The sequence below is a fragment of the Mobula hypostoma genome, chromosome 14, assembly GCF_963921235.1.
Source record: "Mobula hypostoma chromosome 14, sMobHyp1.1, whole genome shotgun sequence".
Lineage (NCBI taxonomy): Eukaryota > Metazoa > Chordata > Chondrichthyes > Myliobatiformes > Myliobatidae > Mobula > Mobula hypostoma.
The window spans coordinates 13,482,008-13,508,664 of NC_086110.1; the positions used below are offsets into that span (position 1 = coordinate 13,482,008).

The 26,657-nt window shown below is 44.2% G+C and overlaps 1 protein-coding gene across 1 annotated transcript in view; it reads left to right on the top strand.

Annotated features, from left to right (window-relative positions):
- The window catches only part of LOC134356585 (uncharacterized), a 45,621-nt gene extending 19,208 nt beyond the window's left edge, over positions 1-26,413 (top strand). Inside the window, 1 exon segment of the mRNA XM_063067547.1 lies at positions 26,038-26,413. Within this exon segment, the coding sequence (XP_062923617.1) occupies positions 26,038-26,413 (376 nt within the window).
- The last annotated feature ends 244 nt before the right edge of the window (positions 26,414-26,657 follow it).

Below are 26,657 nucleotides of genomic sequence, written 5' to 3' on the forward strand. Positions count from 1 at the left end.
TTCCTGAAAAAAAATGACAGTAGGTTAATCAGGCAGGATTTTCCTTTCAGAAAACCATGCTGGCTTTGACCTATCTTGTCATGTACCTCCAGGTACTCCGTAATCTCATTCCGAATAATCGATTCCAACATGTGTATAAACAGTATCCCAAAGGAGCTTAATTTAACAGACCTGAGCAGACTCTTGTCATTGTAACATTTACGACTCAACACCCTCGAAATATCATCACATTTTTCGTCCATCTGAATGGACTCCAACCTGAAGGCATAAACACTGATCTCTCTAACTTTTGATAATTATTTCATCATCCCCCATCTCTTTATTTCTCTATTCCCAATTCCGGCTCCCTTTCACCTCTTCTCTTCTCCTCATCTGGCCTTCACCTCCACTGGCTCCTCTCTTTCTTCCGTTTCTTCCAAGGTCTACTGTCTCCTCCTCTCAGATTCCTTCTTGCACCATTTCCTTTTCCACTCATCACCTCCCAGCTTCTCCGTCATTGCCGCTCCTATATTCCACACACCTTCTTACCAATCCAGCTTCTGACCCCCTCTTTTGTTGTTCCGATAAAGCGCTTCAGCCTGAAATATCGACAGTTTACTTAACTTCGTACATGTTGCTTTTCCGAATGAATCATATCAGCATTTTTTTTGTGTGTTCTTCATGATTTCCACATTCGGCAGAGTCCCTCGAGATTAGTTTTTTTTTCCCCCTTGCTTTTACGAATTTAATTTCATATGCAATTTGCAAACGAGGAAACACTAAAAAGAATGAAACTGGCAATAGCCGTCCTTTTCAACGCCCATTATCAGATCCATATTGAACACGAATATCTGATAACAACCGCGGAAAACTGAACCAACCGAACATTGGTGTTATTCTTGGAAATACCGAACAGTGACGAAAGAGTAACCGTACGGCATGAATGAACAAAGTGTCAACTTTCATTCTGTCAATTGGCGGTATCCTCTGATGACAGTGTTTGAGTGCATTTGGAGTTCTGTTTTGCAGGTGTGACTGAGGAAACACCCGTACGATCTACAAACTAAACAGTTTCCGGCAATTAGTCACATATAACAAAAAATACACTTGTATTTTGAGTTAGCCAAATATTTTCTACTATACCTGCTGCTTCAAGGAGTTACCTACTCCCTCAGCCCTAATTTGTTCAACTTCATCTCTATGTCTATGTACTGTCCTGTCTCATGTTGGTGTCTTGTGAACGATGAGTCCTGGCTTTTCGAAGGACAAGTCCCGGGTCTATGTTGATGTTCAGTTCCCAGTCTGTATCTTAGCTCCAGCCTCCGAATTTCAAGACGAAGGTCCCACAGCCAAGCTCCAAGAACCCAACCCTCGAAGATACCACAGTCAAGCTCCAAGAACGCAAGCCTCGAAGATCCCGCAGCCAAGCTCCAAGAACCCAAGCATCGAAGATTCCGCGGCCAAGTTCCAAAGAACACAAGCCTCGAGGATCCCAAGCCAAGCTCCAGGAACACCTGCCTCGAGGATCCCAAGCCAAGCTCCAAGAATATAAGCCTGATGTCCCCAGCCTCCAAGCTCAAGACCCAAGGCTCCAGCCTGCAGCCAAGCTCAAGACCCAAGACCCCAGCATCAAGCTTCAAGAGCAAAGACCCCAGCCTGTCTCCAAGCTCAGGTCTCTAGACCCCAGCCACTTCATGCCCTGAAGCCATGTCATGTCTTTGCCTGGTTCTGGGGTCCGAGCCTGAGGCAAGACCCAGGTTCTGGGTCCTTGCCCAGGTTCGGGCTTGGAGTCGAAGCCTTGTCTCCTAGTCCCTGGTTTCTCGTCCTGGTCCTGCTTTCCCGAGCTCAAATCTGCATTCTTGTGCCTGCTCCCTATCTGTATCCTGTCACGTCCCTACTCTAGTCAAGTCCTGTTCCTTGTACTTCATTGTCTGTGTCTCGCATTTGGGAGCGTTCACAGCACCCTAGTGTGACAACCCAAGAAAGACCATGATTTGCAGTACAGAAAAACTAATCGCCCTGCCAACGAATTCAACGTGCCCCATCTCCCTCTGTCCCTAATAAAGGGACAGGGATTTGTCAGGAGCGACAGAGGGGAACAACAAAGCAAACAGTTCGATGAGTTACGGTGTTAAATCTGCTGTATCGCTCTTATTCGAGAGAAAGAGAAAGAGAGACAGAGAGAGACAGAGAGAGACAGAGAGAGAGAGAGAGAGAGAGAGAGAGAGAGAGAGAGAGAGAGAGAGAGTCTCCAGTGAATCAGTAAAAAGTGGAACCCCACCTATGAAATCAATTTGAGTGCAAAACTACCTACCTGGAGTTCAGAACTGCAAGGTATATTGTCCGACTGGAATGGAATGGTGGGAATCACATTTAAGGGGAAAACAAAGTACAGATACATTATCAGTTCCAAATACACTTTACAAATATTGACCAGATTGTTTTTCATTCAACAGATGCTTGTTAATTGAAACTTGTACTGGAAAAATGTATTTTGGTCTTTGAAAGTAGAGATAGCAAAGAAAAACATCTATTTGCCTGTTGGGATGAAAGATCTTGGAAGCTTTAAATTTAGCCCAAAAAAAATGAATCACCCGTTTAAATCGATTTCGATTTTACAGTCGGAGTTAACACTGGAGACTACTGAACTAATTTTCTCAAGATACGTATCGGACTATTGATGTAAGTCCATGCATTATGTAATATTATTCATGTGCATGGTTTTATCTCATAAAATCTTTCTCTGGCCATCGGGATCGATGACATAATTGAAGAGAATTTTTTTACAAACCACTTGCAATTGCGGCAAATTCCACGATACTTTCGGTTATTACTTAAAAGGTTCTAGGGAGAATCAAAGGTGAGAAACAAAGTTAAAACAAAGGTTTAAAAAGAGGAATTTTCAACGGTTCTTGTTTCAGTCGAAGCAAGCAGCTGAGGAAAAGAGAGTGAAAAAATCGGGTACAAAGAGTCTTTTTTTAAAACACTGCTCGGGGAGAAGGGTCTGCACTGCGTAGGCGCGTGACGTAGCGCGCCAAGTTTTAAAAAGAGAAATTTTCAACGGTTGTTGTTTCAGTCGAAGCAAGCAGTTGAGAAAAAAGGAGTGAAGAAATCGGGTACAAAAAGTCTTTTTTTTTTACACACTGCTCGGGGGGAATGGTCTGCACTGCGCAGGGCGTGACGTAACGCGCCAAGGTTTGAAAACAGACCGCCACATACAGCGGGCAGCATTGTGAGCGGGCAGCGGAGTAAGAGAGAGCAGAGTGGGACGGCTTTGGCTCAGCAGGATTCGGCGAAAGCAGGTAGAGGCCAGGGTAGGTTCCGGTAAGTTTTTTTGTCCAGATTGTTTAGAGTAGAGAGAATGCCAGGCAGGATGTGGGAGGTCATGGAGCCCTCCGGTGTCCCTGACAACTACACCTGCAAGAAGTACATCCAGCTGCAGCTCCAAACAAACCGCGTTAGGGAACTAGAGCAGGAGCTGGATGACCTCCGGATCATTCGGGAGAATGAGGAGATTATAGATAGTAGATACACGGAGGTAGTTACGCCAAAGGAGCAGAACACAGGAAATTGTGTCACTTTCAGGCAAGGAAAAGGAAAGGGCAGGCAGAGCAAGGTTCCCCTGTAGCCATTCCCCTCAACAACAAGTATACCGCATTGGATACTGTTGAGGGGCGGTGGGGAGGACGACTTACCTGGAACAAGCTGCAGCAGCCAGATCTCTGACACTGAGCCTGGTTCTGCAGTGCAGAAGGGAGGGTGGATAAAGAGGAGAGCAGCAGTGATAGGGGACTCAGTAGTTAGAGGTATAGATAGGAGGTTCTGTGGTGGTGGCAGAGAATCCAGGGTAGTTTGTTGCTTCCAAGGTGCCGGGGTCAAGGATGTCTCTGATCGCTTGCATGACCTTCTGAAGTGGGAGGGTGATCAGCCAGATGTCGTGGTGCACATCGGTACCAATGTCAAAGCAAGGAAGAGTGAGGAGGTCCTGGAGAGTGAGTATAGAGCTTGGTAGGAAGATGAAAAGCAGGACCTCGAGGGTGGTAATCTTAGGATTGCTACCTGTGCTACGTGCCAGTAAGGGTAAGAACAGGATGCTCTGGAGGATGAACAAGTAGCTGAGGAACTGGTGTAGGGGGCAGTGTTTCAGATTTCAGGATCATTGGGACCTCCTCTGGGGCAGATGGGACTTGTACAAGAGAGACGGGTTACACTTGAACCACAAGGGACCAATATCCTTTCAGGGAGGTTTGTTAGTGCTATTGGGAAGGCTTTAAACTAGATTTGCAGCGGGATAGGAATCAAAGTGCCAGAGCTGACAGTGGGACGGGTGTGAAGATAAATGATGTTAAAAGTTCAAGCAAAGCCGCAAATAGAAAGGTTGTGAGTGGTGGTAAAAATATTCTGAGGTGTATATATTTCAATGCTCGGAGTATTGCGGGGAAGGCAAACGAGTTGAGGGTGTGGATTGACACGTGGAATTATGATGTTATAGCAACTAGTGAAACTTGGCTACAGGAGGGACAGGACCGGCAGCTTAATATTCCAAGGTTCCAATGTTTCATATGTGATAGAGGCAGAGGAATGAAAAGTAGGGGGGGGGGTGTAGAATTGCTTGTCAGGGAAAATGTTCAGGCAGGACAGATTAGAGGATTGTCAACTGAGTCCTTATGGGTGGAGCTGAGAAAAAGGAAAGGTATGGCCACATTAGTGGGGTTGTATTATAGACCACCCAATAGTCAGCGAGATATGGAGGAGCAAATCTGCAGAGAGATAGCAGGCACTTGCAGGAAACATAAAGTTGTGCTGGTAGGGGATTTTAATTTTCTACATATTGATTGGGACTCCTATACAGTTAGGGGTCTAGATGGGTTAGAGTTTGTAAAATGTGTTCAGGAAAGTTTTCGAAATCTATATATAGAGGTACCAACTGGAGGGGATGCAATATTAGATCTCCAATTAGGAAACAAGTTAGGACAAGTGACGGAAGTGTGTGTAGGGGAGCACTTTGGCTCCAGTGATCAAAACACCATTAGTTTCAACTTGATCATGGATAAAGATAGACTTGGTCCTAGGGTTAAGGTTCTAAACTGGAAGAAGGCGAAATTTGAAGAAATGAGAAAGGGTCTGAAAAGCGTGGATTGGGACAGGTTGTTCTCTGGCAAGGATCAGATCGGTAAGTGAGAAGCCTTCAAAGGAGACATTTTGAGAGTGCAGAGCTTGTATATTCCTGTCAGGATTAAAGGCAAAGTGAATAGGAATAAGGATCCTTGGATCTCAAGGGATATTGCAACTCTGATAAAGAAGAAGAGAGAGTTGTATGACATGTATAGGAAGCAGGGAGCAAATAAGCTGCTTGAGGAGTATAAAAAGTGTAAGAAAATACTTCAGAAGGAAATCAGGAGGGCTAAAAGAAGACATAAGTTTGCCTTGGCAGTCAAAGTAAAGGATAATCCAAAGAGCTTTCACAGGTATATTAAGAGTAAAAGGATCGTAAGGGATAAAATTGGTCCTCTTGAAATCAGAGTGGTCGGCTGTCTGCGGAACCAAAAGAAATCAGGGAGATCTTAAATGTATTTTTTTTTTGCGTCTGTATTTACTAAGGAAATTGGCATGAAGTCTATGGAATTAACGGAAACAAGTAATGACATCATGGAAACTGTACAGATTGAAAAGGATGAGGAGATTGCTATCTTGAGGGAAATTAAAGTGGATAAATCCCCAACACCTGACAGGGTATTCGCTCGGACCTTTACGGAGACTAGTGTTGAAATTGCAACGGCCCTGGCACATGTATTTAAAATGTCAGTGTCTACGGGTGAGGTGCCGGAGGATTGGAGTATGGCTTATGTTGTTCCGTTGTTTAAAAAAGGATCAAAAAGTAATCCCGGAAATTATAGGCCGGTAAGTTTGACGTCGGTAGTGGGTAAGTTATTGGAGGGAGTACTAAGAGACAGAATCTACAAGCATTTGGATAGACGGGGACTTACTAGTGAGAGTCAACATAGCTTTGTGCGTGGTAGATCATGTTTGACCAATCCGTTGGAGTTTTTCGAGGAGGTTACCAGGAAAGTGGATGAAGGAAAGGCAGTGGATATTGTCTACATGGACTTCAGTAAGGCCTTTGACAAGGTCCCGCATGGGAGCTGAGTTAGGAAAATTCAATCGCTAGGTATACATGGAGAAGTGGTAAATTGGATTAGATATTGTCTCAATCAAAGAAGCCAAAGAGTGGCAGTAGACGATTGCTTCTCACAGTGGAGACCTGTGACGAGTGGTGTGCCACAGGGATCAGTGCTGGGTCCACTTTTATTTGTTATCTATATGAATGATCTGGATGATAATGTGGTAAATTGGATCAGCAAATTTGCTGATGACACACAGAGTGGATGTGTAGTGAACAGTGTGGAAGGATTTCAAAGCTTGCAGAGGGATTTGGACCAGCTGGGAAAATGGGCTGAAAATGGCAGATGGAGTTTAACACAGACAAGTGTGAGGTATTGCACTTTGGAAGGACAAACCAAGGTAGAACATACAGGGTAAATGGCAAGGCACTGAGGAGTGCAGTAGAAAAGAGGGATCTTTGAATACAGATACAAAATTCCCTAAAAGTGGCGTCACAGGTAGACAGGGTCGTAAAGACAGCTTTTGGTACATTGGCCTTATTAATCAAAAGAGCTGGAATGTTATGATGAGGTTGTATAAGGCATTGGTGAGGCCGAATCTGGAGTATTGTGTTCAGTTTTGGTCAACAAATTACAGGAAGGCTATTAATAAGGTTGAAAGAGTGCAGAGAAGGTTTACAAGGATGTCGCAGTAACTTGAGAAACTCAGTTACAGAGAAAGGTTGAACAGGTTAGGACTTTATTCCCTGGAGTGTAGAAGAATGACGGGAGATTTGATAGAGGTATATAAAGTTAATATTGGTATAGATAGAGTGAATGCAAGCAGGCTTTTTCCACTGAGGCAAGGGGAGAAAAAAACCAGAGGACATGGGTTAAGGGTGGTGGACGGGACAGTTTAAAGGAAACAATAGGGGGCAGCTTCTTCACACAGAGAGTGGTGGGAGTGTGGAATGAGCTGCCAGACGAGGTGGTAAATGCTGGTTCTTCTTTAACACTTAAAAATAAATTGGACTAATACATGGATGGGAGGTGTATGGAGGAATATGGTCCGTGTGCAGTTCAGTGGGACTAGGCAGAATATGGTTCAGCACAGCGAAGAAGGGCCAAAAGGCCTGTTTCTGTGCTGTAGTTTTTTCTATGGTTTTCTATGTTTTTTTTCTAAAGCCTTAGATTTATAATCTTTTATCGGGTTACTAATCATAAATCTCTGTTATCTTTCCTGCTCCATCAAAACTCAGGCAGAGAAGTGTTGTCAGGAGAACGCGTTGCGAATATTCGAATATCGTCCGATATATATTTCCCTCGGTTGAACGTTCACATTATTGTGCATGAATATTTTCTAACTGGCGGGTTTTCCTTGTCAAAAAAAAAAATTCTCGCCGGTGGTGGCTAACCTCTGGATTTATTTTTCATCCTGTAAGGCTTGTGGGGACAAAACTATTGGGTCGCTCGAAAGGCAGTAAGTTATTTTTTCTCTGAATGATCGGATCTGTGGGGAGGACTTCAGGGTCACCAAGAGAACAGTAGCGTAGGGAAAATCTCTCGACAAAAAAAGAAGGTAAACTGCTCCAAAGTCGAAATTAGACAAATATTTAGTATTGTTTAACTAAATCAATAAAAGGGGCATGGATGGAGTCTAAGTACAAGAATAAATGTCCGCTCAGAAGGCTGATAAATATAAACAGAAGCAGCAAGACGAGGGGCCTAGCTCCCCTCACGGCGAGCCAGGACTGAGATAATGTCCAAGTATCAGTCAATTCGACTTTGATTCTTAGCGAGATTCGTGATTTCCGACAAGATATCAACAAACAGCTGGAAGATATTAAAGGCTAAATAGGAAAAACTAATCTGAGGTTAGATGAAGCCGAAGCGAGGATTGCAGGGACTGTGGAGAGGCTACAAAACGCAGAGCAAGTGATAGGAGAAATACTGAAGGTACCAGAGCAGCTCCAGTGGAAGCTAATAGACCAAAAGGGCCGCTCTAGAACGGGAAAATATGATGATCTACGAGTTCCCGAAGGAGTTGAAGGTAAACCCGGATTGGTGATTCCATTCGTGGAGAAGCTGCTTCGAGAGAACCTTGAAATACCAGACGCAAAAGACCCACAGCGACAAAGGGCCTACCGCGGCTTGGCACCACAACCCCCGGCTGATGCCCAGCCCAGATCGATTTTAGTCAGATTTCTCAGTTACAGAACGAAGGAAGGAGTGCTTAAACTGGCATGACAACAGAACGGCTTTATGTGGAACACCTGTAAAATAAGTTTAGACCACGATTACACACCGGGGATCCTTGCCAGACGGAAGGGATACGCGGAAACACGGAGGATCCTGAAGGAAAACAACATCAGCTTTCAGGCCCTGTATCCAGCTCGGCTAAGAGTCTTTAACGACGAGGGGACAAAAAGCTACGCTGCAGTGGAGGAGGCAACGATGGATTTGGCGGTTCGGGGCTACCCATAGAAGTTATCACCCAAGCGGAGTCGTCACTGGAGTAGATTCCGCGGTGGACATGGCAGCCAGTGCGGCGAGGATGGTCCATTCGAACCACAGTGCCAAGCTATAAGGAAAAGCTGCAAGTATTCAGACGCGAACGTACAGAGAGTGTAGAATAATTAAGAAATGTCTGAAAAGAGTAAATCGTCCTTGAAGGTAAAATGAAAGCTGATAATTGAAAATAATCTAGACTGAATAACTTGAATGATAGCATTATGGCCGAGACATGAAAAGGAGAGAATTCCCTATGACTGTTCACACTGCAGAGGGCCCTCTCACACAGATTGGAGATAGGAGTTATCCCTCTGAACTGAGGCGAGTCGGTGCTCAGGCCTTAAATTTAGAAGTCGGGAAAAATGTTCAAATGTTCTCTGTTAAGAAATGCCTCGAGTTTGGTTTTCTTTTCTGGTTTACAGTTAGGGATTGCTTACGGTTGGTTTAGAAAAGGAGCGTATTTTTTTTCGATTGGAGAAAAATGCAAATAGAACAGGTAAAAATAATTTTCTCTGTAAATGGGGTTTTGAATCCAATTAAGAGAAATGAGATTATGTCTAAATTGAAAAAAAGGGAGGACACAAATAGCTTTCCTTCAGGAAATGCACATGAGCCAATCTAAATTGCAAAATTTAAAAAAAAAGGATTTAAGCATGTATTTTACTCATCATATAAATTGGGCCACAAAGGAGCAGTAGCTACTTTAAGATCAAATGCACTTAATTATGAACATATATCAGAGAATAAAGACAAATACTGTTGATTTGTAAAAATTACAAGAAGAATAGAAAGTACCGAAATAACACGGTTGAATGTTTATGCTCCACCAGGTTGTGAATGGTCATTCTTTTGACACATTGTTCTCCTAATGGTCAGCACTCAAGGGGCAGTAATCTGCGGAGGGGATTTTATTATTAGGTTAAACCCTGCAGTAGATTCTTCAAGAACTAGTATTCAGAATAAACCTCTGACCAGGAAAGATAATTCATTGATAGATGAGCTGTGTGGAATTATAGATATGTGGAGGGCATTACACCCCGCTAGTAAAGACTACACGCTTTAATCTTTCCCTCGTTCAGCTTATTCAAGGATAGACTCTTCTTATATTTAACATTCAGGATAAAACTGTGTAATATTGCAACTGGACCATAGTCCAGTCTCTATGACTCTAATTCTGGAAAGGAAAATAAGAAAATCACTATGGAGTTTAAATTCACATATACTCAATAACCTGAAAGCAATGGGGAAATTAAGGGCAGATATCAAACAACACTTAGACCATAATGACACGGGAGAAACATCACCAGTGATCTTATGGGATACATTGATAGCTGTACTGAGAGGGAAAATTATTTCCATTCCTACTTATATGAAAAATTCGATGCACAAAAGTTCGCAGACCTTAAAGGAAAATTAAAACAACTTCAAGTTGCAGATAGCAACAAAATTATTTCTAATTTAAAACAGGAAATTTAGAAAGTGCAAAGTGAAATTGATGATATATGCACATTGGAAACTCAAAGAAACTTTATTTACCTGAGACAACATAGTTATGAAGTAGGAGGAAAATCAGCATATGTTACGTAAACAACAAGCAGACAATACAATTCATAGAATAAAGAATCCAGAAACAAAGTTTGTGGAGAATACAACAGGGAAAATTCAAGAGAGTTTTGAAACATATTATCGAGCACCTTACTCTCAACCCCGAGCCTCCAATGAGCCCTATATAGACATTTCCTGAATTCTCTTGATCTACCCAAGCTCACGGATTTACAAAATGAATGCCTATTAGAACCAATAACTGCCAAAGAACTGAAAGCGGCCGTCTCTAGAATAAAGATCGGAATGTCTCCAGGCTCAGATGCGTTTACCTCAGAGTGGTACAAATCGCTGAAGTCACAGCTCGTTCCATTATTTCTCAGCACCTTTAATTAGATCTTACAGAGACGAGAAATTCCACTTTCCTGGAGAGAGAAGATTATCTCAGTTATTCCTAAATACGGGAAAGATAAACTAGAACGTGGTAATTACCGGCCAATCAGTGCTCTTAATTTGGATTATGTTGTGATGGAATGAGACAGATTCTTTGGGTCGCAAAGGCCAAGGATTCTGGACACACAACTTTAACAATAAGGAGTTTATGTACAAGGGGAGAGGAGAATGGGGACAACACAAGCGGCTACAATATTCGCACAAACGATCTTAGAATAGACGAGCGTGGGAAGAGTCGGGTCCGCAGTACAATACACGGGAAACCGGTGTGGGGACAGAGTACAGGTACATATAAAAGTAACTACGAAACCTGCCACCCCTTGGCTACGGGCAGACAGGGCTCTCTACTACAGGGACAACAATAAACGCTCCCAAAACTCTATTCAATTCACAGCTCACCACGTGTCCCCAGCGCTATTCTGCAGTCTTCAGCGGGGCTGGGAGAGGGTCCCTCGAGGATGGCATAAAAGAGGATCTAGCCAAGGTGTTTCACCGGGGGGCCACCGGCTTGGTGCTAAACGGGTTAATAGAATTAAGGTGGCCAACGTTTAAGTGTGTATTGATTAGTTGGGAGGGGTGAAATGTTGACTGGCATGTTGTGTGTCTTCCGACCAAGTAGAGGGCAGTGCTGAGCCGTGACAGGCACGGCTCTCTGGATACAGACTACAAATTATTTACATCTATATTAGCGCGAAGACTGTATAGGCTTCTACCTGACCTCATCCACTTAGACCAGACTGGATTCATTCAGCAAAACAAAATCAGGACAACATAAGGAGAACTTTACACAAACTGGAGCAAGTTATTAAGAACGGGAGAGAGAAACTGATAGTGGGATAGACGCTGAGAAAGCTTTTGATTCAGTTAGTTAGGTATTCCTTTACAGAGTGTTAGGAAGATTCGGCTTTCAGGGAAGTTTATTAAAGTAATCTAGACTTTATATGACAGCCCTACATCTCGAATTGAGATAAATGGGGACCTCTCTGACTCTTTTATTTTAGAGAGAGGATTTAGACGGGGATGCCCAATTTCTCATCTCTATTTTGCAATAAACATTGAACCTCTTGCCCAACTAGTAAGACAGAGCGAAATTGTAAACTGTATCAAGGTGGCAGGGATTGAAAAGAAGATGGCGCTATTCGCAGATGGCGTTTTAGTCTATTTGAGTGAACCAGAAGAATCATTTAGAGGATTGTTTACACTGTTGGATGAGTTCGGGATAATATCAAGTTATACAATTAATGTAAAGAAAACAGAGGTTTTGTCCTTAAATTATACAGCATCCGAAAAACTGCAGGATACATTTGATCTTAAGTGGGAAGCTAAATCATTAAAATATTTAAGAATACCCTGGCAAAAGATTTCTCAACATAGTCACAGGTAAATTAATTTCAGAAATAAAGCAGATATACATAGGTGGAATATTATCCCCTTTCTAAATTTAAATTCAAGGTTAAATACGATGAAATGAATATTCTCCCTCGGTTACTTTACCTTTTCTGGATTTTCCCTGTGGACGTGGGCGATAATCAATTCAGAGAATGGGACAAATGGATTTCCCGCTTTATCTGGCAAGGAAAAAAACCTAGAATCCGATTTAACACCTTACAGTTAGGAAAGGAAGGACGAGGTATAGCATTTCCTTGTTTGAGAAATTATTTTTGAGCTTCACAGATAACCCCTCTGTTATATTGGTGCAATAGGGTGTATAAGGCTAGATTGAAGAAAACAGAATTTGGATTGATTGCAAGTTTTCCTCTACAGTCCTCAATAGCGGACAAAGGATTGATGGCCCAACTGGAAAAGATTAAAAACAGCTGGATAAATTTCATATTGAAAGTATGGCAGAAAGTGGCTAATTCATGTGGAATCAATAAAATGTCAAAACTTTTTCTGATGGTGTGCTTGTGATACCGAATTTCGTCCCAACAGAGGAGATAAAAGATTTGAACTGTGGATCAAGAAAGGTCTTACAACCTACCTCTCATTCACACACACAAAAAAATTGTATTACGAAGTTTTCAATCCCTGCAGGACAAACATGACCTGGAACAGAATTACTTTTCAGGTACTTTCAAGTACGACATCATGTTAGCCAGAGTTGTAGATATACAGACTTATCAACAGTAGAATTAGAATTTTTCGAGATTCACAAATCGGCTTAGAGTTCAATACCAAGTAAATCAGCTTCTCGATTATATAATGCCCTCTCTCATGGCAAAAAAAAAAGGAAACACATTGTATATTAAATTAAGTGGGAGAAAATAGCAGGGTTGGTACTTTCAGAGGAGGATTGGGGAAACTATGCAGCTTCCAGTGGTCTTCGACTAACTCTTCGATTTGGAGAGAACATTGTTGGAAAAATATTATAAGATAATTCAAGACGCCATACCAGGAAATAATATAATGTACTGGGTGGGCACAGGACTGCACTCAGTCAGAGACTCATCAAATGAAAATCTAGTTCTCAGTGCCCTGAAGCGGATATTTCATGTAATCTATGAATTCTGTTATGACTTGCACCATCTAGAAAATTACACGGCTTCCAGGAAGGAGCTCAAGAATAAAATTAGGAGAGATAGAGGGAGGCATGAGAACGCTTTTGCAAGCAGGATTAAGGAAAATCTCTAGGCATTCTACAAGTATGTGAAGAGCAGGAGGTTGAATCTTGAGGGAATGGGACCAATCAGGAGTGAGAGTGGAAACAAGTGCATGGAGCCGGAGGAGATAGCGGAGGTACTTAATGAATACTTTGTTTCAGAAATCGCCAGTAAAAAGGACCTTGGAAATTGTGGGGATGACTTACAGCGAACTGGAACGCCTGAGTGTATAGACATTAAGAAAGAGGATGTGCTGGAGGGTTTGAAAGGTATTATGAATAGAGGCGCCAGAAATACCAGAGAATTGGAAGGTTGCAAATCTCCTTTCCTTCTTGGAAAAAGTGAGTAGAGATAACCCAGGAAATTAAAGACCAGTGAATCCTACTTCGGGGTGGTCCAGTTGTTGGAGAGGATCCTCAGAGGCAAAGTCTGTGAGCATTTGGAGTGACATGATTTGATTAGGGACAGTCAGCATTGCTTTGGCTTCGTCAAGGGCAGGGCATGCTTTGCGAACCTGATTTGAGGATGTAACAAAACACATTGATGAAGGTAGAATTGAGTCGAATTGAATAGAATTGAATTTAGTATTTAAATACAGGCGTATTTCCGTCTAAACGTGCAAAGTGTAATTCATACAAATTTATAATAAATAGTATGTACAACAGGCTAGTCAATATAACATAGAACTACAGTTGCGTAAACATGAGTTAAGCAGTTTGATGACCTGGTGGAAGAAGCTGTACTGGAGCCATTTGGTCCCGGCTTTTATGCTGCGGTACCGTGTCTCCGATGGCAGCAGTTTGTTGCAAAGCTTTCGTTACGACACTATCTATCTCTGACGCCACTTTCAACAAATTATGCAGCTGTATTCCCAGATCACTTTGTTCTGTCACACTCCCCAATGCCCTGCCATTCACCGTGTAAGAGCTACTCTGGTTGGCCCCACCGAAATGTAACATATAACCATAGAACAATTACAGCACGGAAACAGGCCATCTCGGTCTTTCTAGTCCGTGCCGAACTCCTACCCTCATCTAGTCCCACCGGCATGCACTCAGCCTATAACGCTCCATTCCTTTCCTGTCCATATAGCTATCCAACTTAACTTTAAATGACAACATCAAACTTGCTTCAAACACTTCTGCTGGAAGCTCATTCCACACAGCCACCACTCTCTGAGTAAAGAAGTTCCCTCTCATATTACCCCTAAACTTTTGCCCTTTAACTCTCAACTCATGTCCTCTTCTTTGAATCTCCCCCATTCTCAATGGAAAAACCCTATCCAGGTCAACTCTATCAATCTCCCTCATAATTTTAAACACCTCTATCAAGACCCCCCTCAACCTTCTATGTTTCAAAGAATAAAGACCGAACTTGTTCGACCTTTCTCTGTAAGTTAGGATATGAAACCCAGCCAACATTTTCGTAAACCTCTTCTGTACTGACTCAATTTTAGTGATATCTTTCCTATAATTCGGTGACCAGAACCGTACACAATACTCCAAATTTGGCCTTACCAATGCCTTGTACAATTCCAACATTACATCCCAACTCCTATACTCAGTGCTTCGAGTAATAAAGGCCAGCATACCAAAAGCTTTCTTCACCACCCTATCCACATGAGATTGGACCTTCAGGGAACTATGCACCATTATTCCTAGATCCCTCTGTTCTACAGCATTCTTCAATGACCTACCATTTACCATGTATGCCCTATTTTGATTAGTCCTACCAAAATATAGCACCTCACATTTTTCAGCATTAAACTCTATCTGCCGTCTTTTAGCACACTCATCTAACTGGCCTAGATCTCTCTGCAAGCTTTGAAAACCTACTTCATTATCCACAATGTCACCTATCTTAGCATTAACTGCATACTTACTAATCCAATTTACCGCCCCATCATCCAGATCATTAATATATATGACATACAACATCGGACCTAGTACAGATCCCTGAGGCACACTGCTATACACCGTCCTCCAATCTGACACACAGTTATCCACCACCACTCTCTGGCGTCTCCCGTCTAGCCACTGCTGAATCCATTTTACTACTCGATATTAATGCCTAATGATTGAACCTTCCAAACTAACCTTCCGTGTGGAACCTTGTCAAAGGCCTTACTGATGTCCATATAGACAACATCCACCGCTTTACCCTTGTCAACTTCCTTCGTAACCTCATCAAAAAATTCAATAAGATTTGTCCAACATGACCTTCCACGCACAAATCCATGTTGACTGTTCCTAATCTGACCCTGTTTATCCAGATAATTATATATACCACCTCTACGAATACTTTCCACCAATGTACCCACCACTGACGTCAAACTCACAGGCCGACAATTGCTAGGTTTACTCTTAGAACCGTTTTTAAACAATGGAACCACATGAGCAATGCGCCAATCCTCCGGCACCATTTCCGTTTCTAATTACATTTGAAATATTTCTGTCAAAATCTACCCCATCACTTTTGGCTCCGCACATAGCCGTCCACTCTGATTCTCTAAAGGACCAATTTTATCCCTCACTATCCTTTTGCTATTAACATAACTGTAGAAACCTTTTGGATTTATTTTCAATTTACTTGCCAAAGCAACCTCATATCTGCTTTTAGCTTTTCTAATTTCTTTCTTAAGATTCTTTTTACATTCTTTATAATCCTCGAGCACCTCATTAACTCCAAGCTGCCTATATTTATTGAAGATCCCTCTCTTTTTCTGAACCAAACTTACAATATCCCTTGAGAAACATGGCTCTGTCATGGTTCGGATCGGGGTCTCCTAAAATTTACTTTGTTTATGCTAACATCCGGACCGTTGACTCCCTGTTTACCTTTGGTTTCCTGTTTTCCCGTGTCCCTCGGTCTTGGTGATTAGAGGCAATTTACTCTCGGCTGAACCGGTAGTTTATAGTCTCCGGCTTTCAGCTGTTCGTGGCGAGAGCGTCTGCAGAATCACCAAAGGTACGGCGTGCCAATGTCATCTGGCCGGAACAAGCCAAGTTTCCGCCCGAAGCGAGTGCCGGTAATTCGCCTTTCCTCACCGAAGCACCACTGTCAAGTTACCTCGCCAAAGCGAGCCTGTAAAGTTTCCTCACCGAGGTAACCCGCCGGAGGGAATCAAGAACCGTTGTCAACTGTTCTCTGGCCGAGTCCAGAGCGCGCCACTACCCTGAGGCTCCAAGTCAAGTCCTGGCTCCGGGGGCATTCAAGTACCGATTCAAGTCCCCCCGCCCCCTTGCAGCATCCACGTACCGAGTCAAGTTCCGACCCTGGCGGCATCCACCTACCGAGTCAAGTCCCGTACCTGGAGGCATCGAAGTTCCGAGTCAAGTCCGGGCTCTGGCGACATCCAAGTTCCGAGTCAAGTCCTGGACCTGGCGGCTTCCCAGTTCTGAGTCAAGTCCCTGTCCTACCCCCTGTCTGAATCCCTTCTCTGCCCCTCTCGCCCCGAGTCCTCGCCTGCACCTCGGTCTAGTTCTATCGCTGGAGCTAGATAGGTACTGTCTGGTATTCTTTCGTGTTCGTCTTGTCTTGTCCTCGCTTCCGTGGGGTAGGTCAGGAAGTCTTGCCGATGCCCCGCGGGGGGTCATGTCTTGTCGTGTCTTGTTCTCGCCTCCGTGGGGTAAGTCAGTCGGTCTTCCCGTTGAGTCATGAGTTCCGGCACTATGTCCTGTACCCAAGGATGCGTCCTGACTCTGTGTTCTTTGTATGTGTTCATGGTTCCATGTACCTGCTCTCCCGAGACCGAGGCTCTATTTTTCCATGTTCCTCATCTCCCTAGCCCATGTCATGTTCATGCCTGGTTCTGGGGTCCGAGCCCGAGGCATGACCCAGCGACTGGGTCCTTGACCCGTCCCTGGCTCGGAGTCCATACCGTAGCTTCTTCACGTCGCCTCTAGTTCTGGGATCCTTTTCAGAGTCGTAGCCCAGACACTTGTCCTAGCCCAGTCGTAGTCCTGAGTCCTTGTCCAGTTATTCCTGCTTCAGCTTTGCTCTCCTGGTATCAAACAATAAACTCAATTTACTTAACCTCACAAGATGTGTCTTGCATTTGGGTCCACCCTTGCTGCCAATTCCCCCCATTGTGACATGCTGTCTCAAACTTTTAACCTTTCCTTTCAACCTAACAGGAACATACAGATCCTGCACCGTCAAAATTTCACCTTTATATGACCTCCATTTCTCTATTATATCTTTCCCATAAAACAAATTGTCCCAATCCACTCCTTCTAAATCCTTTCGCATCTCCTCAAAGTTAGCTTTTCACCAATCAAAAATCTCAATCCTAGCTCCAGTCCTATCCTTCTCCATAATTATATTGAAACTATTGGTATTGTGCTCATTACATTACATTTGGTATTCGTCTACAGTGAATCGCAACTGCCATTTTCCGACTAATTTTTCCTGCTCACTCAGATCCCTCCACAGCCAGGAAATCTTTCCTCGCTGTCCACTATATCCATAATGTTGTCGTAATCCGCAAATCTGCTGATCTAGTTATTAACATTATCACCCAGATCGAAATATGGATGACAGGCAGCAACGGACCCTGCGCAGATCCCTGCAGCATGCCTGATCAGAGAGGCAAATATACAATGTTATTTTTTGGCTTCTTCCACAAAGTCTATGACGAACCCAACTTACTACCTCAGCTTGAATGCCAAGCGAATGAACCTTCCTGACCAGCCTCCCATGCAGGCTTTTTCAAATGCCTTCATAAAGTCGATGTTGACAACATGCGCTGACTTCTATGTCCGGTCCCTGGGAATATCTTCCAATAAATTTCCCCAACCGCTGTCAAGCTCGTCGTTGTTGTTCAGTCGTTTCGTCGATACCGACTCCTGCACACCAAGCCTTCTTATTGGAAACTGCCTCGCTAAGATTCCCCAAGGTCATACGCATTATCTGAGTAATATTATCTATCCATTGTAGCCTCTGTCCCGTCTACTTCTTTTACCTACTGTTTTACCTAACATGACAGTCTTCTCCAAGCAATCCTGTCTACTCATGATTGGACAAAATATGTGAACTTTTGTCTCATAATCAAGCCTCCTCATGTGCAGTCTGGCTGTATTTCTTCAAATATTGTCTTGTAGGTTCTTCTTGTTGTCTAACGAACTCTTAACAATTTCCTCCAGCAGCCAAGTTCAAAAATGTTTATTCTTTTGTATTTAGCCTTACTCATAGTCCAGTTCTCACAGTCATACGTCGCAACTGGAAATACTATAGACTTGACAATACGGATTTTCGTAGACAATGTTAGACCTCCGCTCTTCAGTATTTTGTCTAAGTTTGCTATTGCTGCCCTCCCCAGAAGTAAGCGCCGTTTAAATTTGTGGCTGCAGTCACCATTTATAGAAACGTTTGATCTGAGGAAGACAAAGTCCGTCACTGTTTCCACTTCCTTTCCATTTATTAACTTCCTCGCTGTCTACTACACCCATAATCCTGGTGTAATCCGCAAATTTCCTGATCTACTTATTCACATTATTTTCCAGATGGTTAACATTAATAACAGACAGGAACGGACCCTGCACAGCTCCCTGCGGCATGTCACTCGTCCTCCGATCAGAGAAGCAACCATACAATGTTATTTTTTGGCTTCTCCCACAAAGTCTATGGCTAATCAAATTTTCTACCTCACTTTGAATACCAAGAGACTGAATCTTCTTGAGCAACCTCCCATGTGGGCTTTGACAAATGTCTTACTAAATTCGTTGTTGGCAACATGCACTGTCTTCTCTTCAAACAATATCCTGGCTCGATAAACTCTATAAGATTGGTTAGATATGATCTACCATGCACGAAGCCATGCAGACTCTCCTTATCAGTCCATGTCTATCTACAGTCCCTTAGAATAGCTTCCAATACTTTCCCACTACTGCTGTCAACCTCGTTGTTACTCAGTCGTTAAGTCGGGTCAGATTCTTCGTCACCTCATGGACTCCTGCACACCAAGTCTTCTTGTTGGAAACCATCTCTCTAAGTTCCCCCGAATGTCATATGCATTTCATGCGTATTAGTATCTGTCCAATGTAGCCTCTGTTGCCCTCTCCTTCTCTTACCCTCTGGATTACCTCACATGACAGTGTTCTCCAAGGAATACTGTCTTCTCATGATGTAGCCAAAATATATCAACTTTTGTCTCATAATGAAGCCTCGCTGTCCAACGAACTCTTTACACTTTCCTCAGCGTCCAAGTCAAAGGTATAGATTCTATTGTATTCATCCTGACTAATAGTCCAGCTCTCACAGCCATTCAGCACAACTCGAAATACCACAGACTGGACTATACGGATTTTCGTAGACAACGTTATATCTCTGCTCTTCAGAATTTTTTCTAAATTTGTCATTGCTGCCCTCCTGAGAAGTAAGCGCTGTTTAATTTAATGGCTGCAGTTACCATCTATAGGAATCTTTGAACGGAGGAAAACAAAATCCGTCACTGTTTCCAACTGTTTTCCATTTATTGTTTTGTTTTGAGCTGGAGACTCGAGACTTAGAGTGTAGGAAAGATGCGCAATATATAAATATAAAAAGGAGGTGTGCGACCGGTGATAGATGGAACCAGACTCGCGGCATGGAGTGGTGGAGTGTTTGAAATTGGAGCGAGAAAAGTTTGGTCGAATTTGTTCATTGCCGAATCCTGTAAAAACATATAATAACGGTCGAGGTAGGTTCGATGTTGTCATTTAAAGTTAAATTGGATAGCTATATGGACAGGAAACGAATGGAGGGTTATGGGCTGAGTGCAGGTCGGTGGGATTAGGCGAGAGTAAGTGTTCGGCACGGACTAGAATGGCCGAGAAGGCCTGTTTCCGTGCTGTAGTTATTACGTGGTTATATGGTTACCACGGAATTAATAAGGCTGATCGACATAGTCTTGGGTTTCTTCACATTGAGCGAAACCCTGTCACAATAGGGCGCTAGGAACGGACCCAAATGCAATTCACAGACACTGAAGTACAAGGAACGGGACTTGACTAGAGTAAGGACACGACAGGATACAGACAAGGAGCATGGACAAGATCGCAGACTTCGGCTTGGACCCCAAGCCAGAGACTGGACAAGGACCCAGAACCTGGTACTTGCCTCGGGCTCGGGCGCCAGAATCAGGCATGGATATGACATGACTGCAGGACTGGAGGCTGGGGTCTTGAGGCTTGAGGCTTGAGGCCGGGTTCTTGGTCTTGAGACTTTAGCTTGGAGACAGACTGGGGTGTTGGTCTTGAGGCTTGAGCTGGGAGACATGCTGCGGTCTTGGTCTTGAAGCTTGAGCTTGGAGACAGGCTGGGGTCTTGGTATTGAGGATTGCGGCTTGGAGGCAGGCTTTGGGTGTTGAAGCTTGAGGCTTGGAGGCAGACTTGGGGTGCTGAGGTTTGAGGCTTGGAGGCAGGCATGCGGTCTTGAGGGTTGAGGCTTGGAGACAGGCTTGGGGTCTTGGTCTTGATGCCTGCAGGCTGGGGTCTTTGTCTTGTGGCCTGCAGGCAGGGGTCTTGAGGCTTGAGTTTGGAGACAGGCTTGGGGTCTTGAGGCTTCAGGCTTGGAGGCAGGCTTGGGGTCATGAAGCTTGAGGCTTGGAGGCAGGCTCAAGGTCTTGAGGCATGAGGCTTGGAGGCAGGCTCAAGGTCTTGAGGCATGAGGCTTGGAGGCTGGCTTGGGGTCCTGAGGCTTGAGGTTTGGAGGCAGGCTTAGTGTCTTGAGACTTGAGGCTCGGAGGAAGGCTTGGGATCTTGGTCTTGAAGCCTGCAGGCTGGGGTCTGGGTCTTGATGCCTGCAGGCAGGGATCTTGAGACTTAAGCTTGGAGAAAGGCTTGGGGTCTTGAGGCTTAAGCTTGGAGACAGGCTTGGGGGTCTTGAGGCTTGAGACTTGGAGGCAGGCTTGGGGTCTTGAGGCGTCAAGTTTGCAGGCAGGCTTGGCGTGATGAGGTTTGAGGCTTGGAGGAAGGCTTGGGGTCTTGGTCTGGAGACCTGCAGGTTCTGGTCTTGGTCTTGAGGCCTGCAGACTGGGGTCTTGGTCTTGAAATGAGGAGACTTGTGTGTGGACTCTGAGACAGAGACTGGGCAAGGACCCAGAACCTGGGACTTAACTGCTGCTCCGACTCCAGAATAGGCGAGGACAAGACGAGGCCACAGGACTGGATATGGCTTGGGTGAGGAACTCCTGGTTAGGGCGAGACACAAGGACAGGTAAAGGCACATGGACTGGACTAGGCACAGAGTGGACGAGGGCCTTCAGGAAAACGGAGCCTTGGACTAGAAGAGACAGGAGCACGGACCACAGAGCCGGGACTCCTCCTTGGGAACAGGACTTAGGGCCGGGACTCACAAACATAACACAGAGCCGGGACACCTTCTTGGTAACAGGAGGTAGCCCGGGACTCACACACATAGCACATAGCCGGGACCCCTCCTTGCGAAAAGGACGTAGGGCCGGGATTCATACGCGGAACACTGAACATGAAGAGACAGATTACAACACAAGGTGGCGGCAAATGGCCGGACCCACTTAGCGAAGGCGTAGACACAGAGAGACAATTTCAGACAACGAAAGACGGTTCCTTATCTTGAGCTAACAAGGCTCCAGTCTTGTTCCGATGGTAAGACTTCAGTGATATAGACGGGGTATCCAAGCTAAGTGAGCAGGCTAAGATCATGCGAGGTATCCAGGCATAGAGTCAGGCAAGGTGGGGGGTGGGGTGGGGATACAAGGAGGGGAACACAACAGTCCAGCAGGGAATCTCTGGTTTGCAGAGGTATTTATGTCTCAGTCCCAAAACGAGAAACATGTGCCCACAACAGAAAATGGGGAAAACCAGAAACCCTGGAACAAGGAAACATGGACCGGACCGTGAACCAGAACACGGACTTCACGGACCGGGCCATGACAAATCCAGCTTTTGCACTTCTTGTTTTCACTTTGATAGAAGCTTCCTCAGATCCTCCTTACTTTTGCCATTGGAGTAGTAGCATCTGCATATCTGAGTTGTTCATATTTTGTCCGTCACTTTTGATTCCAACATTTGTGTTCACCAGACCAGCATTCCTCGTGATGTACTCAGCATATAGATTAAATAAGTAGAGTGACAGTACACAGCCTTGTCATGCTCCCTTCCCAATCTTGAACCGGTTTTTTGTTCCGTGTTCATTTCTAACTATTGCATCTTGATCTGTGGACAAGTTTATCATAAGCCAGATCAGATGTCCAGGTATCCCCATTTCTTTAAAGATTTGCTATAGTTTATTATGGAAACATAGAAACATAGAAACATAGAAAATAGGTGCAGGAGTAGGCCATTCGGCCCTTCTAGCCTGCACCGCCACTTATTATGATCATGGCTGATCATCCAACTCAGAACCCCGCCCCAGCCTTCCCTCCATACCCCCTGACCTCCGTAGCCACAAGGGCCATATCTAACTCCCTCTTAAATATAGCCAAAGAACTGGCCTCAACAGTTTCCTGTGGCAGAGAATTCCACAGATTCACCACTCTCTGTGTGAAGAAGTTTTTCCTAATCTCGGTCCTAAAAGGCTTCCCCTCTATCCTCAAACTGTGACCCCTTGTTCTGGACTTCCCCAACATCGGGAACAATCTTCCTGCATCTAACCTGTCCAATCCCTTTAGGATCTTATACGTTTCAATCAGATCCCCCTCAATCCTCTAAATTCCAACGAGTACAAGCCCAATTCATCCAGTCTTTCTTCATATGAAAGTCCTGCCATCCCAGGAATCAATCTGGTGAACCTTCTTTGTACTCCCTCTATGGCAAAGATGTCTTTCCTCAGATTATGGGACCAAAACTGCACACAATACTCCAGGTGTGGTCTCACCAAGGCCTTGTACAACTGCAGTAGTACCTCCTGCTCCTGTACTCGAATCCTCTCGCTATAAATGCCAGAATACCATTCGCCTTTTTCACCACCTGCTGTACCTGCATGCCCACTTTCAATGACTGGTGTATAATGACACCCAGGTCTCGCTGCACCTCCCCTTTTTCTAATCGGCCACCATTCAGATAATAATCTGTTTTCCTATTTTTGCCACCAAAGTGGATAACTTCACATTTATCCACACAAAATTGCATCTGCCATGAATTTGCCCACTCGCCCAACCTATCCAAGTCACCCTGCATCCTCTTAGCATCCTCCTCACTGCTGACACTGCCACCCAGCTTCGTGTCATCCGCAAACTTGGAGATGCTGCATTTAAATCTCTCATCCAAGTCATTAATATATATTGAAAACAACTGGGGTCCCAGCACTGAGCCTTGTGGTACCCCACTTGTCACCGCCTGCCATTCTGAAAAGGTCCCGTTTATTCCCACTCTTTGCTTCCTGTCTGCTAACCAATTCTCCACCCACACCAATACCCCCACTGTCGACGGCTTTAGAGTAGTCAATAAAACATAGATAAATACTTCTTTTTCTGAAATTCCCTCGATTTTTTCCATTATCTAGCGTAGATTATTTGGTGTCTGGTGCCGCTGCATCTTCTAAAACCATATATTACTGAAGTCCTGCTTACATGATCTTTCGCATTAAGATACTAGCATTGGAAATTAGTGAAATTGTCCGGTAATTTGAACATTACCTTACATTTTGCTTCTTGGTAATTGGGATATGAACTGATCTTCTCCAGTTTAAAGGCCATTGCTGATTTTTACCGATCTGCTGGCAAATTGCATGCAACACTTTTACACAACATCTCCTTTTAATATTTTAAACTATTCAACAAGAATTCTGTCACATCCTGTAGCTTTATTATTGTCAATGTTTCTTTTATCACACACTCGACTTCAATTTCCAGATTGTTCGGCTCCAAATCGATGAGGAAGTCATTGCAGGTGCCTTCACCGTTGGCATCTTTCCCGTACAATTTTTCTATGCGTTCCAGTCGTTTCTTTATGACTGAATTGTGGAGCAGACCTAGGCCTAGACCTGGACCCTAGTAGCCGGGAGGCAACATCATCGGAAAATGTCGTTCTCGTCCACAGAACCTCCTTCCTGTTCTCCTCAAGAATCCCCTATATCCACAGCTCGCCTCTTCTCCCCTCCCCACACCGCACCTGCCAACTTATTTTTTAGTGGCACAGTCAGGCTCAGTGCCAAAGACCTGACCGCTGTCAATTTCCTCTGATAGGTCATTCTTCGAACGGTATCTCAAGTGGGATACCTGCTGTTGAGGGGAATAGCCGCAAGTTACTCGGCGCTGACTGTTTCCATCCTTCCCCTTCCTGACTATCACCTAAATGTAAACCGCAAATACACATTCTGCCGTAACAATAATATTACTTGATCCGTGCTTTCAATGAGAACCACACAACGAAAGACGCACCTTCAGCAATACACAAATATACATGATTTGCAGAGCCACAAGGCTGTGCTAGTGGCAAAAGACATGAATGGCAAGTCCATTGACCAAGTTCAGAAAAGCTTGAAATGAAAACTAGATGGACATCCTGGTTAGAATGCACAACTGAAAAAATAGAAGGAAACAAGAGAAACAGCATAACAATCAAAACGCAGGCAACGTATATTAATGAGAAATTTGGGTAATTAACTGAAATTCTTGTTTTTATGCAACAATGAGCAATATTATTTTAAAATAACACGATCTTAACATATTATTTAAATACATAGACGTAAATTTTAGAGTAAAATATACCGTGTTTGCATGGAATTACTAAACAACTCCGTCGTTCCTCTGAATCCTTGAACATGAGAAATAATAATTGAAATAAGAGGAAACTACTCGACGAATTCGGTGGGCCAGGCAGTGCGGGTGAAGGCATGCGGGTGTTCAAAGTTTGGAGCTGGAGACCCGACGCTTCGAGTGTAGGGAAGATGCGCAATGTATAAATATGAAAAAGGTGTGCGACCGGTGATAGATGGAACCAAGCTCGCGGGATGGGTTGGTGGAGTGTTTGCAAGCGGAGCGAGAAAAAAAAATTGATCGAATTTGCTCATTGCGGAATCCTGTAAAAGCATATAATAACGGTCGAGTCAAATATGCTTTACTAAGTGGAATAAAGGATATATATTGAACAGTGAATGGGAGATATCGTTCTCATCCAAGAAAACGATACCATAGGATTCATGCTGCTCAGTCGGCAGTGCAAGGCGACCTTTATTTAAGATGTTTAGTGAAAAACATTTTGCGTGTAATGCATCATCAGTGATTCGCCGAAGCATTTTTAACCGAGATTTCGTCCTCCAATACTGAAATGAACCGAAGTGAGAAGCCAAGGTTCAAAATTACGTCTGATGTTTAGCGAATAAGGTATCGTTTATCGACAAATGAATAGCATATCATTTATTGCATTTTTTGTTAGTGGAGGAGTGTTTCTAAATAGATTGTAACAATTCAAAGAAATAGAATTGGGGGGCGGGGCGGTGTCGATTTATTGGCGTAACAGCGTAGCAGTTCGAGATGCCGCCATCTTCAGGCCGTCGCAGTGACAGAATGGACTTGATTGGGGTTTACAGTGGAATTTACCACTTTACAGATATTTAAAATCCCTGAAACCGTTATCATTTATACAATTATTATATTTATTGTCTATCTTCATTAGTCTGTATTGAAATATTTTTTCAGATAAAATTTAGTACACACGTGCTATTGCATCAGCATTAGAGAGTTTTTTTTTTGCACAGGGCATTCTCCACTGCGAGCAAATAATGATACATTTGAAACGATGTTGAGCTGAGCTGAAACTAAATACGACCTGAAAAAGCACTTTGGAAGATATCACCAGCGCCTCACACTCGCTTGAGAAATTTGTCTACTCATGCGACATTGCCCTTCTGAGAAATAACAAACGGCCATTTGCATTTTTTATGAGTAGATGCAGTAAGATGGTGCCATTAATTGGCGACGCTTCGCGTGCTCTCCCGAGCAAGCTGCCCTCCACACTATCCTATACCGGAGAAACCCTTATAAACCTTCAATCTGCTACACCTAGGTCGATCAACAACACCCGGGCGAAGCTACTAACGCAGCTGGAGATCACCGCGCCAGAATTGTTTCTTAAACGCCGGACCGCACCTGGACCCGACCAGCAAGGCCCGGTCCGAAACCCACCACGTACCCGGAGACCCGCGATCTGCTACCATGCCGGATTGCTTGGAGACACGGCCCATTCCAACCAGTACCTCTCCAGAGCAGACGACCACACAGAAGTGACGTCGGAGACCTCAAGGTGTCCCAGACCCTTCCCGTAGCGACCACTGTAAAGCCCCGTTGGTGGACATCAACAGCTGCCAGAAGTGAGGCCTCCGCCGCCGACCTCGGAAATCGACTCCGAGGCTCGGCTCGAGCGGGGGACTCCACAACCGTGACTCAGCTTACGGACTTGTTTCAGCCAACAGCCCGGCCCTCCGGGATTAAGTGTCGGCTTCGCGGCCCGACCCAGTCGACGGTCCGGGCCCCCGGCAACTTAAAGTGGCAGCGGAGCTACGTCCGTCA